General features: G+C 40.3%; 1 protein-coding gene across 1 annotated transcript in view; it reads left to right on the plus strand.

Moving 5' to 3' along the window:
• LOC104132761 (pleckstrin homology domain interacting protein) overlaps nucleotides 1-14308 on the plus strand; it is a 116653-nt gene that overhangs the window by 22858 nt on the left and 79487 nt on the right. The window contains exons 5-7 of the mRNA XM_035901497.1: nucleotides 6003-6224; nucleotides 6852-6952; nucleotides 13828-13898. Coding sequence (XP_035757390.1) covers nucleotides 6003-6224; nucleotides 6852-6952; nucleotides 13828-13898 — 394 coding nt within the window. The remainder of the gene's footprint in view (nucleotides 1-6002; nucleotides 6225-6851; nucleotides 6953-13827; nucleotides 13899-14308) is intronic.

Here is a 14308-nt window from a genome sequence, read left to right on the forward strand (position 1 = left end):
CTTATGTTGCTGTGTTACTTATGTTGTGGTTAAAATGACTACGAAAGTCCTAGCTCAGGTGAAATTAAGAGAAATCACAGAATTTGTGTTGTACTTGCTGCTAGACTCTTCTGATTTTATGATAACGCCCTAAGGATATTGGGAAAATTGAAGATGAAGGCTCAGAAAAGAGTTGTGGCACTGTCCAAGGTTTTGGAAAATGATTAGTAAGGTGCTCTGGCATGCCTGAGGTATAGAACTTCTAGTGTAAGAGCAAAGAGGTGGTTTGATTATTGTGCAGTTTTAGCTATGGGGTACTTTTTTTCTTTGGATCCTGTTATAACTGTGTTAACAGAGTAACTTCCCATTAGAACAACTTTATTGACGGATTTGATGATTTCTAACTAAGTGTTCAGGGCCAAGGAAGCTTTTTGTTATGGACACTGAGGGGTGTGAAAAGGAGAGTAAGAGGCAAATATGGGGCAAAAACATCTTTCTCAACAGGGTGGCCAACCTGGTGAGGAGAATGTTAGAGTGGGAAAGATATATATATAGGAGGGAGACAACAAACCACAGTCATGTGACGAAGTGATGGACCAGGTGGGTGAGCAAAGAATGTGAGGTGGTGTAGACAGGAGAAACCCTGAAAACAAAAAAAAGGTCTGAGGAGAGCCCACCCCAAGTAATGCATGCAGATCAGGAAGGACATTATGGGGAAAGCTTTGAGAAATCAGCCTGACTACGTGCCCATCTCAAGTGCTTGTACATGAATGCATGCACTATGGAGAAAAGCAGGAGTAATTGTAATTCTGTGTGTAGTTGCAGGGCTACACTGTCATTGGGACCAAAGAGTTGGGGTGGGGTTGGGCAGCTCACAGGACTTGGGGTACTGCCGTGGATGGACATAGGCTCTTCAGGAGGGGCAGGCCAGGATGGCGAGGAGTGGGATTTGTCCTTTATGTGAGAGAGTAGTAGGAATGCATGGAACTCTGCCTGGGGACTAGTGATGAGCCAGCTGAGAGCTCATGGGTGAGGGTTAAAGGGAAGACCAGTGTGGGTGACATTGGGGTGGGTGTCTGCTACAGGCTGCCTGATCAGGAAGAAGTAGATGAGATGTTCAGGCAACTAGAGGAAGCCTCACCTGGACAGTCCTCCTGGCAGAGTTTGAACCACCCTGGTATCTGCTAGAGGGGAAATACAGCAGCATGCAGGCAATCCAGGAAGTTTCTGCAGTAGTGTACTGATGACAGCTTCCTGGCATGGGTCACTGGGGAGCTGACAACAAAAGATGCTCTGCTGGATATGATAGTTGCAAACAGCAAAGAACTGTTTGTGGATGCGACGGTCGAGGGCAATCTTGACTGCAGTGACTGTGAGGTGATGGAGTTCAGGATCCTGTGAGGAGGGAACAAGGCAAAAAGCAGGATCACAACCCTGGACTTCAGAGGAGCAGATTTTGACCTGTCTGGGGACCTGCTTGGAAGAATCCTGTGGGATAGGGTCTGGGGGAGAGAGGAGGGGTGCAGGAGAGCTGGCTGTTTTTTAAGGATCGTCTCTTGCAAACTGAAGGATGGTCCATCCTCATGTGCAGGAAGGCAGGCAAAGGTGGCAGGAGGCCTGCACGGATGACCAAGGAGCTCCTGACAAAACTCAAACACAAAAAGGAAGCATGCAAGAGGTAGAAGCAGGGACAAATGGCGTGGGAGAAATACAGAGCCACTCTCTGGAAGTTCAGTGATGGGATTAGGAAAGCTGAAAGCATCCTGGAGTTGAATGTGGCAAGGGATGTGAAGAGCAACAGGAATGGCTTCTTCAAGTGTATCAGCAGCAAAGGGAAGATTATGGAAAATGTGGGTCTGCTGATGGGTGGAGCAGGAGACCTGGTGACAGAGGGCACAGAGAAAGATGAGATGCCTGACTGCTGTCTTCACCTCAGTCTTTAGTGGCAAGACTTGTCTTTGGGAATCCCAAGTCCTTGAGGCCAGTGGGAAAATCTGGAGCAAGGAAGACTTGCCCTTGGTGGAGGAGGATCAGGCTAGGGAATGTTTAAATGAACTGGCGATACACAAATCCATGACACCTGGTGGGAGACACAAGCAAGTGCTGAGGGCACTGGCCAACGTCATTGTGAGGCCATTCTTGGTTATCTCTGAAAGGCCATGATGATCAGGAGAGGTTCCTGAGGACTGGAAGAGAGAAAATGAAGACTCCTGTTTTCAAGAAGGTTGTTCCAGGGAACTAACAGACCATTCATCTTCATGTCAGTCACCTGAGGCGATGGAGCAAATCTTCCTGAAAGCCATTTCCAAACATACTAAAACCAAGGTGATCAGCATCGACCTATGAATGGGAAATCATTCCTGTCCAACTCGATAGCCTTCTATGCTGAAATGACTAAGTTGGATGATGGACAGTAGTGGATGTTTTTCCTGAATTATCGAGGCTTTCAACGCTGTCTCCCATAGCATCCTTACTGACAAACTGATAAAGTATAGGGTAGGTAACTGGAGAGTGAGATTGAAAATGGCCTGAACTGCCAGGTTTGAAGGGTTGTGATTAGTGGCACGAATTCCAGCTGTAGGCCAGTTACTAGGGGTGTATCACAGGGTTTGGTACTGAGGCCAATACTTTTTAATGTTGTTGTTGTTTTTGTTTTGGTTTTTTTTAAGGACCTGGGTGATGGGACAGAGGGTACCTTCAGTAAATGTGCAGAAGATAAAACAGGAATGGTTGACACATCATCCGGGGTGACCTGCTCTAGCTGACCCTAATTGAGCCAAAGGGTTGGACGTGGGGATCTCTAGAGGTCCCTTTCCACATCAATGACTCTGTCTGTTGCTGTTCAACTCTACAGACTCTGGTGGTTTTCCCTGGGCTGGCACTGTAGCTGTCTAGCAGTTAGATAAGGCAAATGTGTACTACAGAATCTCAGCATGGAGTTTTTATGCATAAGTAGAAATAGTATAGGCCATACCGTTGTTCTCCTTACCCAAGAGGCAGAAAATGTAATTATTAAGAAGCTTCCCTTATTATTTCCTTTGTCAAATAGACACATCCCTGCAACAAGCGCTCTTAGGACAAAGTTTTTAGAAGTAGACGCTGGCTGTTGCTTGCAGTAGCTAACTAAGATTGCACAAGGAAGCAGTCCTTGGTGGATTGTTGAGGTTAAATGTTCAGAGCGTTGTTCTTCTGTAATGCTGGTTGCTGCTAAGCCTCTGCGTCCTTGGAGGACCAAAGAGAAATCTGAAATCTTAAATCGTACTTTTCTGTTTGAAGAAAGAGGGACCTATTCATAATAGAAGTACTTGTTTATAATGAGTATGTGGTGACACAGAATTTGTTTGACAACCTTAATTGAAGGCTCAGAAGTTTATGCCAAAAATGACTAGGGCAGAGGTATGGGAGAACTTGTCTTGCCCACATGTTTGCATTCGTGGGTGCACCTGTTGAAGAGTTGGGAAGAAAGAGAAGTCATGCTCACCTGGGGAAAGGTAGAAGCGTGGCAGCTGGTAAATCAAAATTACCTGTCAAGGCAGTCCAGAAATCAAATACACAGTAAAGGTTTAAATTATCTTGACTTTGAATGTCTAGAGTCCCCCTTCAAAACATACTGCTGTGTTAAAAAGTCACTAGTGTTCCAAAGTAGCCTTTTTGCTGATGTTAGAGATAAAGACTCTCTGCAGAGAAGCAACCTGTATTGGTGATCTGTAGAAAAATGTGCTCTTTCAATGTACCTAAATATAATCAGCTTTCTCTTTACTGTTTCAAAAACTGGGCCTATAGTTGTATCTCTTTGTGTTGAGGGGTAAGTGTCTTGTCTAAATGGATATAAATAAAAACACAAAGAGAGAAACTGCTGTGGATAACTGCCTGTAATCCAGAAACAACTTCTTGTTCACTAAACAAAAAGTAAGCCTGAGGAAGTTGCCTGGTTTGCACGGTATTGCTACAAATGAGAATGGGTCTATACTTGTTAGGTAACTGCAGGTATGATGTTCCCCTCCTTCTCCCAGATACGAGGTTCAAATCTTGAACTGATGTGATGAGTAAAATTTAGCTACCTTTTCAAGTAGAGAACAGAATTATTTTTTTTATAGTAACTACATAAAAAAGTTAAGGGGAAACAAAGTGTCTTGTTCATTAGCATTAGCGGAATGTAAACAGGCTAGTCGATTTGGAAAGTATTTTAAAGTAAATACCCTTTTAAGCATTCCAATAACTGCAGGATGTATGTGGGTTCCTTTTGAAAATGTTTCCTGGAGTGTTTGCCTGTCTCTCCGGTGGGACGGCTCTACTTCACATGTAGTGCCTGTGTCGGTGGGAACTTCCCAAGTTGGGTGTTGGTGTCCTGGCATTGGGCTGTCCAGAAGAGTAGCTGGATTGAGCCGTGGCAGTGTAGGATTTCTGTAGTTACAAGAATGTAGACTAAAGAGTGTACAAAATAAGGAAAATATGTGTCACTTACCTGTTTACAAAAGCTGTAATGTTGAAAATAGCATCAGTAGCCTCTAAGTATTTTTTTAGACTTTTGGTTGTTAGGCACTTAATGTTCACTGAATGCTTACCAGTCTTTTAAAAATCACAGAATCATTTAGGTTGGAAAAGACCCTTTAAGATCGAGTCCAGCTGTTAACCTAACCCTGCCATCCCACCACTAAACCAGGTCCCTAAGCAACTCGTCTACCCATCTTCTAAATACCTCCAGGGATGGGGACTTGACCGCTTCCCTGGGCAGCCTGGTCCAATGCTTGACAATCCTTTCTGTGAAGAAATTTTTCCTAATGTCCAATCTAAACCTTCCCTGGTGCAACTTGAGGCCATTTCCCTTCGTTCTGTCACCCGTTACCAGGGAGAAGAGACCGACCCCCACCTCACCACAGCCTCCTTTCAGGTAGTTGTAGAGGGCGATAAGGTCTCCCCTCAGCCTCCTTTTCTCCAAGCTAAACAATCTCAGTTCCTTCAGCTGTTGATCCTTGTACTTTATATACCTTTTATAAAATAAGGACAGTATTGCCTTGCCTTGCCTTCTGACTTCTTTAAAGAATAAATACTACATGAACTTGTGCAGAGGCACTGTAAGTAGATGGAAGAGGGAAAACCCAGGTGAAGTTTTGTAATGATGGTGTCGACAGCATTGTAACTTGCCGTGGCACCTGTGTGTGTCCAGTAGCAGACCGGTGCTCCAGATGTTAAAACCCAACACCCAGCTTTTCTATTGCTTCTGAACCAAAGCAGATGAATGAAATGTATACAGCAAATCTCCAGCAGTGTCTCTGTGCAATGTTCAAATGTCATTGCGTTGAGCGAGGTGCAAAGATCTTCAGACTTTCAAAGAGGTGGCTGAGTCCGAAATTGTTGCTAGGGCCTTGAGTTTGTTGTATACAGGCAAGCAGCTGTTACAGTGATGTGGGAAGACCAGCAAAATGTAAGTTAAGTACGAGTAGGTAGATGAAGCCTCTGAAGTTTGTTTAGAAAGAGTGGTCATTTCAGTGTTTGATAATGTGAATATCAAAGCGGATTTATAGTACTTTGACTTAATAATGGAATAGCTGTTCATGCAGGCTCTTTACCTCACTCTTACTGTGGTAAGTGTACTGTTAATGCTGGTAGGTCATGATGATTAAACTAGTAACATAAGGAACATAACTGGGTATAATGCTAAATGACAAATACAGTACCAATTCATAATTCATTTTTACGTTTAATGTAAATTTTCATTTTAATGTATTGCAACAGCTTTTTCAGTTTGTGCTGGAGTTTTGAAAAAAGTGTCTTGCTGAAGGTTGTAAATCCAACTTGATTTGTGGTCTGTATTATAAATGCATCATGCTTTGTGTATACTGTTGAGAATTAATGTAATCTGGTACTGTGTTTTGAATGCAGTGTGGGAAACTGTTAAAAGTGTGTGTGGGATATTTATGTATGACACTAGTTCCGTTGTTCAGTTCGTTGTGTTAGTTAACTGTAACATCAAAACAGCTAATGATATGCTTACTTATGCTTACTTATTGCCTTACTTCTAGGGATCAGATGATTGCCTTGTAAAAATCTGGGCAACCGATGATGGAAGGTTGTTGGCTACCCTGAGAGGGCATGCAGCTGAAATATCTGATATGGCAGTGAACTATGAAAACACCATGATAGCTGCTGGAAGCTGTGATAAAATGATCAGAGTTTGGTGCCTTCGAACTTGTGCACCCTTAGCAGTTCTGCAGGGCCATAGTGCATCTATAACATCACTGCAGGTAGGTTTTTGCTTTGCTAAATCACCTGAGCAATAAAATGCATCATTTGCCTGAAAAAGGAGCTACCCCAGAATGTTCTTGTAATAAAAATGCATGCCTGGCGACTAAGCCATGAAGTGAGAAGGAATTTCCATGGTACGCATTGTGAAATAACATGTGTTTATTGTCAAAATGCCTGACCCTTGAAAAATGCCAGGCATAATCCTTGATCAAAAAAATTGCATGACGCACATGGGCAGTGCTGTTTTGAAGTATCATTTCTTTGCAGGCTGTGATTCTGAGCGCAGATACTTTGAGTAAGAACTACAGTCACTGCTGAATAGTTGGTTTGTTTCTGTGTAGAGTTGCATGCTGTTGCACAGCTTGGGTTGTGGGGCGGGAGAACCCCAGAGTGCTTCGGCAAGTAACCCAGAAGGGTTGTTCTGAAGAAAGAGAGTGACTATGAGAAGCATTGTGTTACTTTGGTGTTTGTTGCAATTTATTGGGGTGTTTTTTTCCTTAAGTGTGGTTTGATACATGATTTTTTTTTTTTTTTTTGTGAGAAGTCAATGACTTGAAGAATTTACTAGCACATCTGGAACAGATTAACAGGAGACCTTTTCTTTTTTCTTCCCTCACTTCCCCCAGTTCTCTCCACTGTGCAGTGGCTCAAAGAGATACTTATCTTCAACCGGGGCAGATGGAACAATATGCTTTTGGCTGTGGGATGCTGGCACCCTTAAAATAAAGTTAGTTGCTATTTTATTTGTTGCTATTTATTTGTTTGTAATTAAGAATGTTGTACAAATGTTGGAGAAATAATTTGACTAAAACAAAATTTGTCACTGGCTGGTTTGCTGTGTGATTGTTGGGTATGATGTATTTCTGATCTAGCTATAGCTTGCTTGCTTATCTTTTAAGGACTAAGTTGATAATATAACTAATCATTGAGGATTTTGTGGAGTGAAGCAAGTACCTATATACCTAGTTTGGCTGCATATCTGTTAATTTAGTAAAAAATATCTAATGATTTTTTTTTAATGTGATGTTAAAGCTGGCGCTTTTTGGTCCTGTTCTTATCTCTCAATCCCAAATGAAATGCAACTGATGTTGATAAAATGATTGCAATTGAGAATTGAAAATCTAAATTTTTTTAGGAGAAGGTAATGTCCTAGTGATAAATTAGGATATGGTACTTTTAAAGTTTGTTCTTTCCTTATTTCTGTTACCTTTTCATAGTTGCTCTTTACTATAGCATGGCAGGAGGCAGCATTCTTAGGCAGCTGTGTATTGGTGGCTGATGTTGAGTGTGAAGTTTCTGCGTTCAAAGTGTAAAATATTAAAAATATTGTCAGGATCCTTAAAAAGAGATAGGATTGTTGTTTGGTTTGGTTTTGTTTGTTTTTTTTTTTTTTTTTTTTAATTCATGTGTTCAGTGGCTTTCAAATGCTTTTTGCTCCTTCTTTTCCTTTGTCACAAAACACCTGTAGCTCAAAATTGGAAATAGTTGTTTTAGTAATCATTAGTAATTTAGCTTTGGGGATGAAATGTGTTCTGTGGACCTTAACTATTTTGGATGAAAAGTGTTCTCTGCACCTTAACTATTTTGATGTTCTCTGGGCATTTTGGCGCATTTTTTTATTTTTTTTATTTTTTTTTTTGATATTGCAGATAAAGCTGCTTCTCAGACTGTTAAATCTCTGCTGCCTGGTGTGCGCTGTAGTCAAAGTAGCTCTCCTCCTTACTGAGAAGGTGGCTTACGTGCTTATTTTAATATGCGAAGGGGAGAAGTTGCCACTGCATTGTTTTTCTTAAGGTCTCTTTTAAATCTGAGCTCTTGTTGACAAGATGAAATCTTAATCTTTCTGATTTTTAAACCTTTTGAGCTCACATGCTTTTTCTCTCTTAATTTTTAAATTTATTTTCTGGGTTTTTTTGTTCTCCTTTTCCTAAGTTAAGTTTGACTATGGAGTTGAATTTTGAAATAAATTCTGTCATTAGAGAATAGGAGAATTCATGAGACTAAGTGGATTATACTATATGAGCTGGAGGGTGAATATTTAGAAATCGTGAATATTTGGATGAATCGTGGAATTGGATGGGATTTGTCTTGAGGTAAAACTTAAGGAGTGAGAAAGCTGGCATCAGTTATGGTAGGGGATTTTCAACTAATTCCTATCCATGGTGAGGTGTAAGCGTAGAATACAAATTTTCAGTGAGATGCACTTGGCAAATACTAAAGGAATAAAAGATATCAGAATAATGCTTCACATATAACTGATCGCAGCAGATGTGATCAGACAGCAGCACAGAGAAAATAGAGTAGTTCAGCTGTCTCATGCAGCACAGCAAGGAACAGGTCTTGTAACCCCAGTCATGTCATTGATTCATGTTGTGTAACGACAGAGTAAATTTTGAGACAGGAATTCATACCACCCTTACCTTCGGTTCTGGGAGTATTTTCTATGTTGTGTTTGAGAAACTGGGAAAAGATGGGTGCATGAAGGTGAGATGTACATTCATGAGTGTCTTGAGGAGGGCACATATAATGGGTAATTGCTTGTTGGCCCTTGTACTAGAGGGTATCAAGTGAAGGTAGCCAATTCCAAATTGGAAGGAGGTGGTTCTTTACAAAGCATGCAGTTAAGGTTCTTTACAAAACATGCAGTTAAGCTATGAAAGTCCTTTGCCACAGGATATTATTATGCATTATATGAAGATATTAAAAGGTATCACTGTATGTTTTTTCTGCTCTTGCACATCCAGTTTCAGCTACTTTGGAGGCAAGGTGCTGGTCTTAGATCTTTGACTGAACTTAGTAGAGCTGTTATGTATTTGAATTAATTGGCACTTTTTGATCAAAGCTAAAACTTGGTAAAATGTGGTAAAGTCTAAATAAGAAACAGGCATGTCTTCTGGGACTGAAACATAACTGTGTGTCACTTCAGGATATCAAAATAGTGGACACCCAGAAAAGTCTTATTCTAACTCTTCTGAATTGAACAGTATACCAATTCAGGAGAATTTCTTGGTTACAGGAAGTCTTCTCTAATTTGCAAACCTGTAAACTTTTCTAACTGTAATTGTGTTTATTCCAGTAGGAATAAAGTATCACCTACTAGGTGATACTGGGAAACTAAGAGTCCAATGTAGTTTTTCACAAGAAGGCTGCATTGTATGGATAGTGCGTCTCAGTAATGGGTATAGGTTATCATACAGTTTTCAATGAGGTGATCGGACTTCGTATGCCTTTAGATCTGGATCTGCTTCCAGAGTTGCAGAAACATAGCAGGTTCTCACCACATCCATTCAGTAATGTGCTGGGGCAAAATGAGTGCCAGTGGTGTGAGACCATCAAAGGAAAGAGAAATTCCTGTTAATTTTTTTTCATAAGGCCCTTTGTGGGGTTATTTTTTTAACAAACATGATGTGTAGGCCATCTGGAAGAGAGAATAACTGGTGGGGTGGGAAGCTTGTCCTTCCTTTTGTCACTATAGTAAAAAATACTCAACAGAAGCAAGTCTGTATCTCTAAAAAGGAGGAAAGCGGGCAAAGAAAATAGGATCTCTTACCACAGTTACTCAGATTCTGAGCTTGCTGCCCTTTATCTCAGTTTCAGCAGTCCTCCCACCCCAGGCAAGAGAAATGGGGGCTTTTGGACGAGACCAAAAGATCTGAGTAGTACAGGTGAAGGGTGCTGTCAGATGCTGAAGTCAGAACTTCATTTCATGCTCCTCCTGAGCTTGACTGCAGTCTGTCCTTCAATGATACAGTTGCTGTCAGTGACGGAAGTGTTACTAAATTATCCAATACTTAAAATTGGGACTGGTGGGGAAGTCTTGAAATTTCAGCTGCTCAAAAAAAAAAAATTTTTAAAAATCTAAAAAACATACACACAGAGACACTCTCCACCCCCTGCTTTTTATACTCAGCACTACTTGAATCATCTGGCAGTGAGTTAAGGTTATGAGCTGTTGAGCAGCCTCATGATGATCATGTGGTTGATCGTAGTCTCAATATGATTTGCAGTGCCAGCAGTACTTTGCTGAACTTTTTATAAAGTATGGGAAAGGCAGTGTTTGGATACACTACTGTGTTCAGTGTGCTCTCAAATTAAAAATAATCAGTTTTGGTTTTAACTATGCTGAAAACTGCTTCAGTGGAACCCAGTTTGATGGTTAAGTCAACTCCCTGTCTTTAACTGGAAGTTGGACTTAGTCCCTCCTGGGAAGAATTCCCCCGGAGGGCAATCTTTCTCTCTCAGCTTCTTCAGGAGATGAGGAAACTTGAAATTGTTCTTCATTCTCCACTTCTAAAATTAGATCAAAATATTGTGGAACACTTACTTTATCTCAACAGATCATGAAGAACTGGAAAACTCACTACCTTGAAAACTGTAGTATTTGCCATTGAAAAGGACTTTGATATCCTTTCAGCCTTCTAATGTCTAGTGCCATATCCCAGTTCTGTCTTGTGTTTTTTCTTTTTAGTCTCTGCAAATGTTTCTTTTGTTTCATTCTTGGATTGCAAAAATCCTTGTATTTAGCTTTGCCAGCAGCTCTGCTGCAGTATTAATAGTAGCTCTGAAATTAGAGGCTTCCCATGTTGGTCTCCCAATTTTTTGATAACCTCGTTAATTGATGCATGCTCAGTATCTAGGTCTCACATATGGCCGAGACAGGAGATGCTTGGTGACAGAGCTCTGTTTTGATAAACTGCAAAAGGACACATTACAGTAGATTTGGCCGTAGGATGAAACACAGATGTTGGCACGGCTGACCACAAAATTCTCGTGTTGTTCAAAGGAGGGTGATCAGCCTTGCTCACGTGCTTCTGTGACTAGTATGGATGCCTGTTTTTCAGTATTGCAGAGCCTCCTGTGTGCTCTTCCTTTTTCAGTGAAGAGATACCTGACCGGGCAGTTACCATGTATGCCTAAAAGCAGTGATGTTCCAGGTAGATTAATTTGATTTCCAAATAGAGGAATGGTAAGGTTGGTAGTTGCTGCAGGTAAGGAAGTCAATGAATGTGGCCCAAACAGGAATGGAAAAAAATTACAAAATTAGGCAATCGAGACTTTCCTCACATTTTGTCTCCTGTTACTATTCTGGATGGTGATAAAAAACATGAGAGTCTGATCCTGTATCAGTCAACAGTAGGGAGAAGAGAGAAAATCAGCCCTGGGTCATCAGAAATTGAAGAATAATGTGTCAAGTTTAAGGGAGAATTATTACAACTGGTCAGTGCATCAAAGTTAAATTAGTTGCACTGCAAACTATTTGCGTATGCATCTTCTCTGAGAAAGATGCTGAGTGTTTTTATTCTTCTGCCACCTGTTTGGATCACAAGTTTCCAGTGTTACTGGCAGACCATATGAACGAGGCAGCAAAACAGTCTCTCAGATTTGGGTAGAGGAACTTAACTATACTGCTTTTCTTTTCTATTTTTTCCCCTGTAGTTTTAAAAAGAGGAAAAGAACTTAGGAAAAACACATGTTGATGATTTTGACATTCCTGTTTTGGACAAGACGTTGATTTCTCAGTTGCCATCAGTGTGGTGTGATACTTCCCATCTGCTTTCTTAAGGAGAAGGCACTTGATGTTAAAGGGGCTGGTCATACATCAGAGTTCAGATATGCTGAACCTTGTTCGTTAGCCTGTGAACTAAGACTTGGTTTGGAGAGGTTATATCACACACCTGTTTTCTGGGAAGAAGTCTTACTTGAGCCACTGTATGTCCAGAGTGAGGGTATGTTGAATTGAACACCTTGCCACCGAGAAGAGAACCATTTTGAAGAAGATGAAGTTGAGATGTTTATAGGGGTGACTGTGTCCCTTAGTTGAGGCACATAGACCAAATTGCTCCTTTGTCTGCTGCTCTGAGTGAAGGTTATTTTTTGACTTCAATCATTCTCATTTCTGCATCTGTGTTGAGTTTAATGCAGATCTCTTTCAGGAGGAAAATGGTTTACCAGGGCTTTACTGGACCTCTCTATGAAATGTTTATGAAGGTATCTTAGCGCTGTCCAGCCACTTAATAATTGGATTGGGAATGTTTGTAAAGCAGAACAATTAGCTTGGTTTCTGTATGTTGCAAGAAATTATGCTTTTGTTCACTTGCCTCGCTCCCCCAAAATACTGATTGCCCAGCTCGTTTTGCAAAGACCATAGTCTGCTCTAGTGTAAAGTAACACACATTAGAGAGACGTAAGTTGGAGAATTTAACTTGGTAATCCAAACTAGAACGTAAGTGCTTACTTGCTCTATTTTGCAGCTGTCCTAACTCCAAAGGCAGAGTTCACAAACCACAGTGGAAGAAAACAGCAGCCTAATTATCTATTTACACTTGCTCCAAATTATGTAAGCTGCATATTGAATCATCTGATGGTTCTTTTTATGTTAGTATCTCAGTTAAGAAGGGTTTCAACTGTTTTGTAGAATGGATCTTTGTCTTGTTTAGTGTATCTTGTTTGTGAAGTTGCCTTGTCATGAGTCTGCAAGGAGTTACCTTAAAACTCCTAGAGGGAAGTTCACAGAAACAGCCTATACTTAGTAAGTAATTTGGAGAAAAAATTCTTACCTGGTATTCCCAGTGTTTATTACTTTCTTTTATGCATAGGCACCACTAAGGTTTAATGCTTACTAGTTCCTTTGAGATAGCAATAGCCAATTAGTGGAAAAAGATGCCTCATGCATCTGCCTTAAGCTGAAATGAATCATATGGACCATTTTTCTTTTAAAAGATAAAAATTTGGATAAGTTATGAATATGCATTTTTAATGTTAAATCTTTAGTGATGACACTTGTGGGTGTAATGCTGCTGTTCTCTAGTAAGTTTATTCTTTGAGTGGAGATTGCAGATGGCATACTATGCAAGACCACCTGCTGATTTGAAGTTGCTGCAGTGCATGAGCAGAATTGAAGTAACATCGAAGAACCAGATCTGATTTGTTTTTATACATTCTTAAAGTGCCAAATCCATTGAAGCCTTAGTTTTGCTTGCACATCAGGTTCTGAAATGCCTAAAAGGAAGCACAGGCCATAAAGTAAAATTCCTTACAAACTTCTAGCCACTGTCCTGACATTCTTTGGGCACTATTTGAAACTGACCAACAAAGAATATATGTCCTCTGAAGAAACTGGTATATTCTAATACTGTGAAAACCTCTGAATTTATTTAAATTTCTTTTGTGTCCTTTTCTATAAAGAGTGCCAAGCTCTGTTTCTCTCTTGTAAAAGCAGCTGTGTGCTGCAGGAGAAAACCAGAGTTCTAGTACACCCAGTGGTTTAAAACTCAACATGATGGGCAGCTAGCTCTAGTGTCTTCTGTTCTGCTTTGCTGGTGACTTAAGAAGAGTGTTTTGTATAGCATTATTAGAGAGGATAGGGGAATGGGATTTAAGTTGTGATACAGCTCTCCTTGATACATGGATTATTTAGTCCATCTGGATGTCTTAGTTTCCTAAAGATCAGATCATGAAGCATAGTCACACGAGATTGTTTATAGATGGGCAGCCATCTGTTCCTTCATTCTTAATTTTGTCCTTCTGTGCTTTATTTCTAAGATACTGACTTATTTTTTTAAGCCCTATTAAGAAACTATTTAACTGTTTCTTTATTTGTAGTCCAAGGCCAACGAAGTTTACAGAACGACCTCGGCCCGGAGTCCAAATGATCTGTTCTTCTTTCAGTGCTGGTAAAAGACTTTTTTTTTTCTTTTTTCCTTTTTCTTCCTTGTATCAGTAGAAGTCATTTGGAGACTAAAATGAAATGTCATACAGTTACTGTAGCGTACTTCTTGTTAATAAGATAAAGTAGCTATTTAAAAAACCCTAAATATTTAAAACAGACATTCAGAATTTATGCATTAACTCTTGGTGGTATGGAAGTTCTTGGAAACGGTTAAATATAAAATGTTGAAAGTAAGCTTCTTGTGACTGCAAGTCTTTTAACACACAATGTAGACCTTTTTCTCAGGGTGATTCTGAGAGTCAGCTTTATCTGAGTTGGAATTTAAAGGGAATGGGACAAGAAGGTGTTGATTACCAGGTTCCTAATGGTCTGAATTTCATGGATTCCAGAGTTGGCAATTGAAGAATGCAACAT

Source organism: Egretta garzetta, unplaced genomic scaffold (genome assembly GCF_000687185.1).
Source record: "Egretta garzetta isolate BGI_Z169 unplaced genomic scaffold, ASM68718v1 scaffold9, whole genome shotgun sequence".
Lineage (NCBI taxonomy): Eukaryota > Metazoa > Chordata > Aves > Pelecaniformes > Ardeidae > Egretta > Egretta garzetta.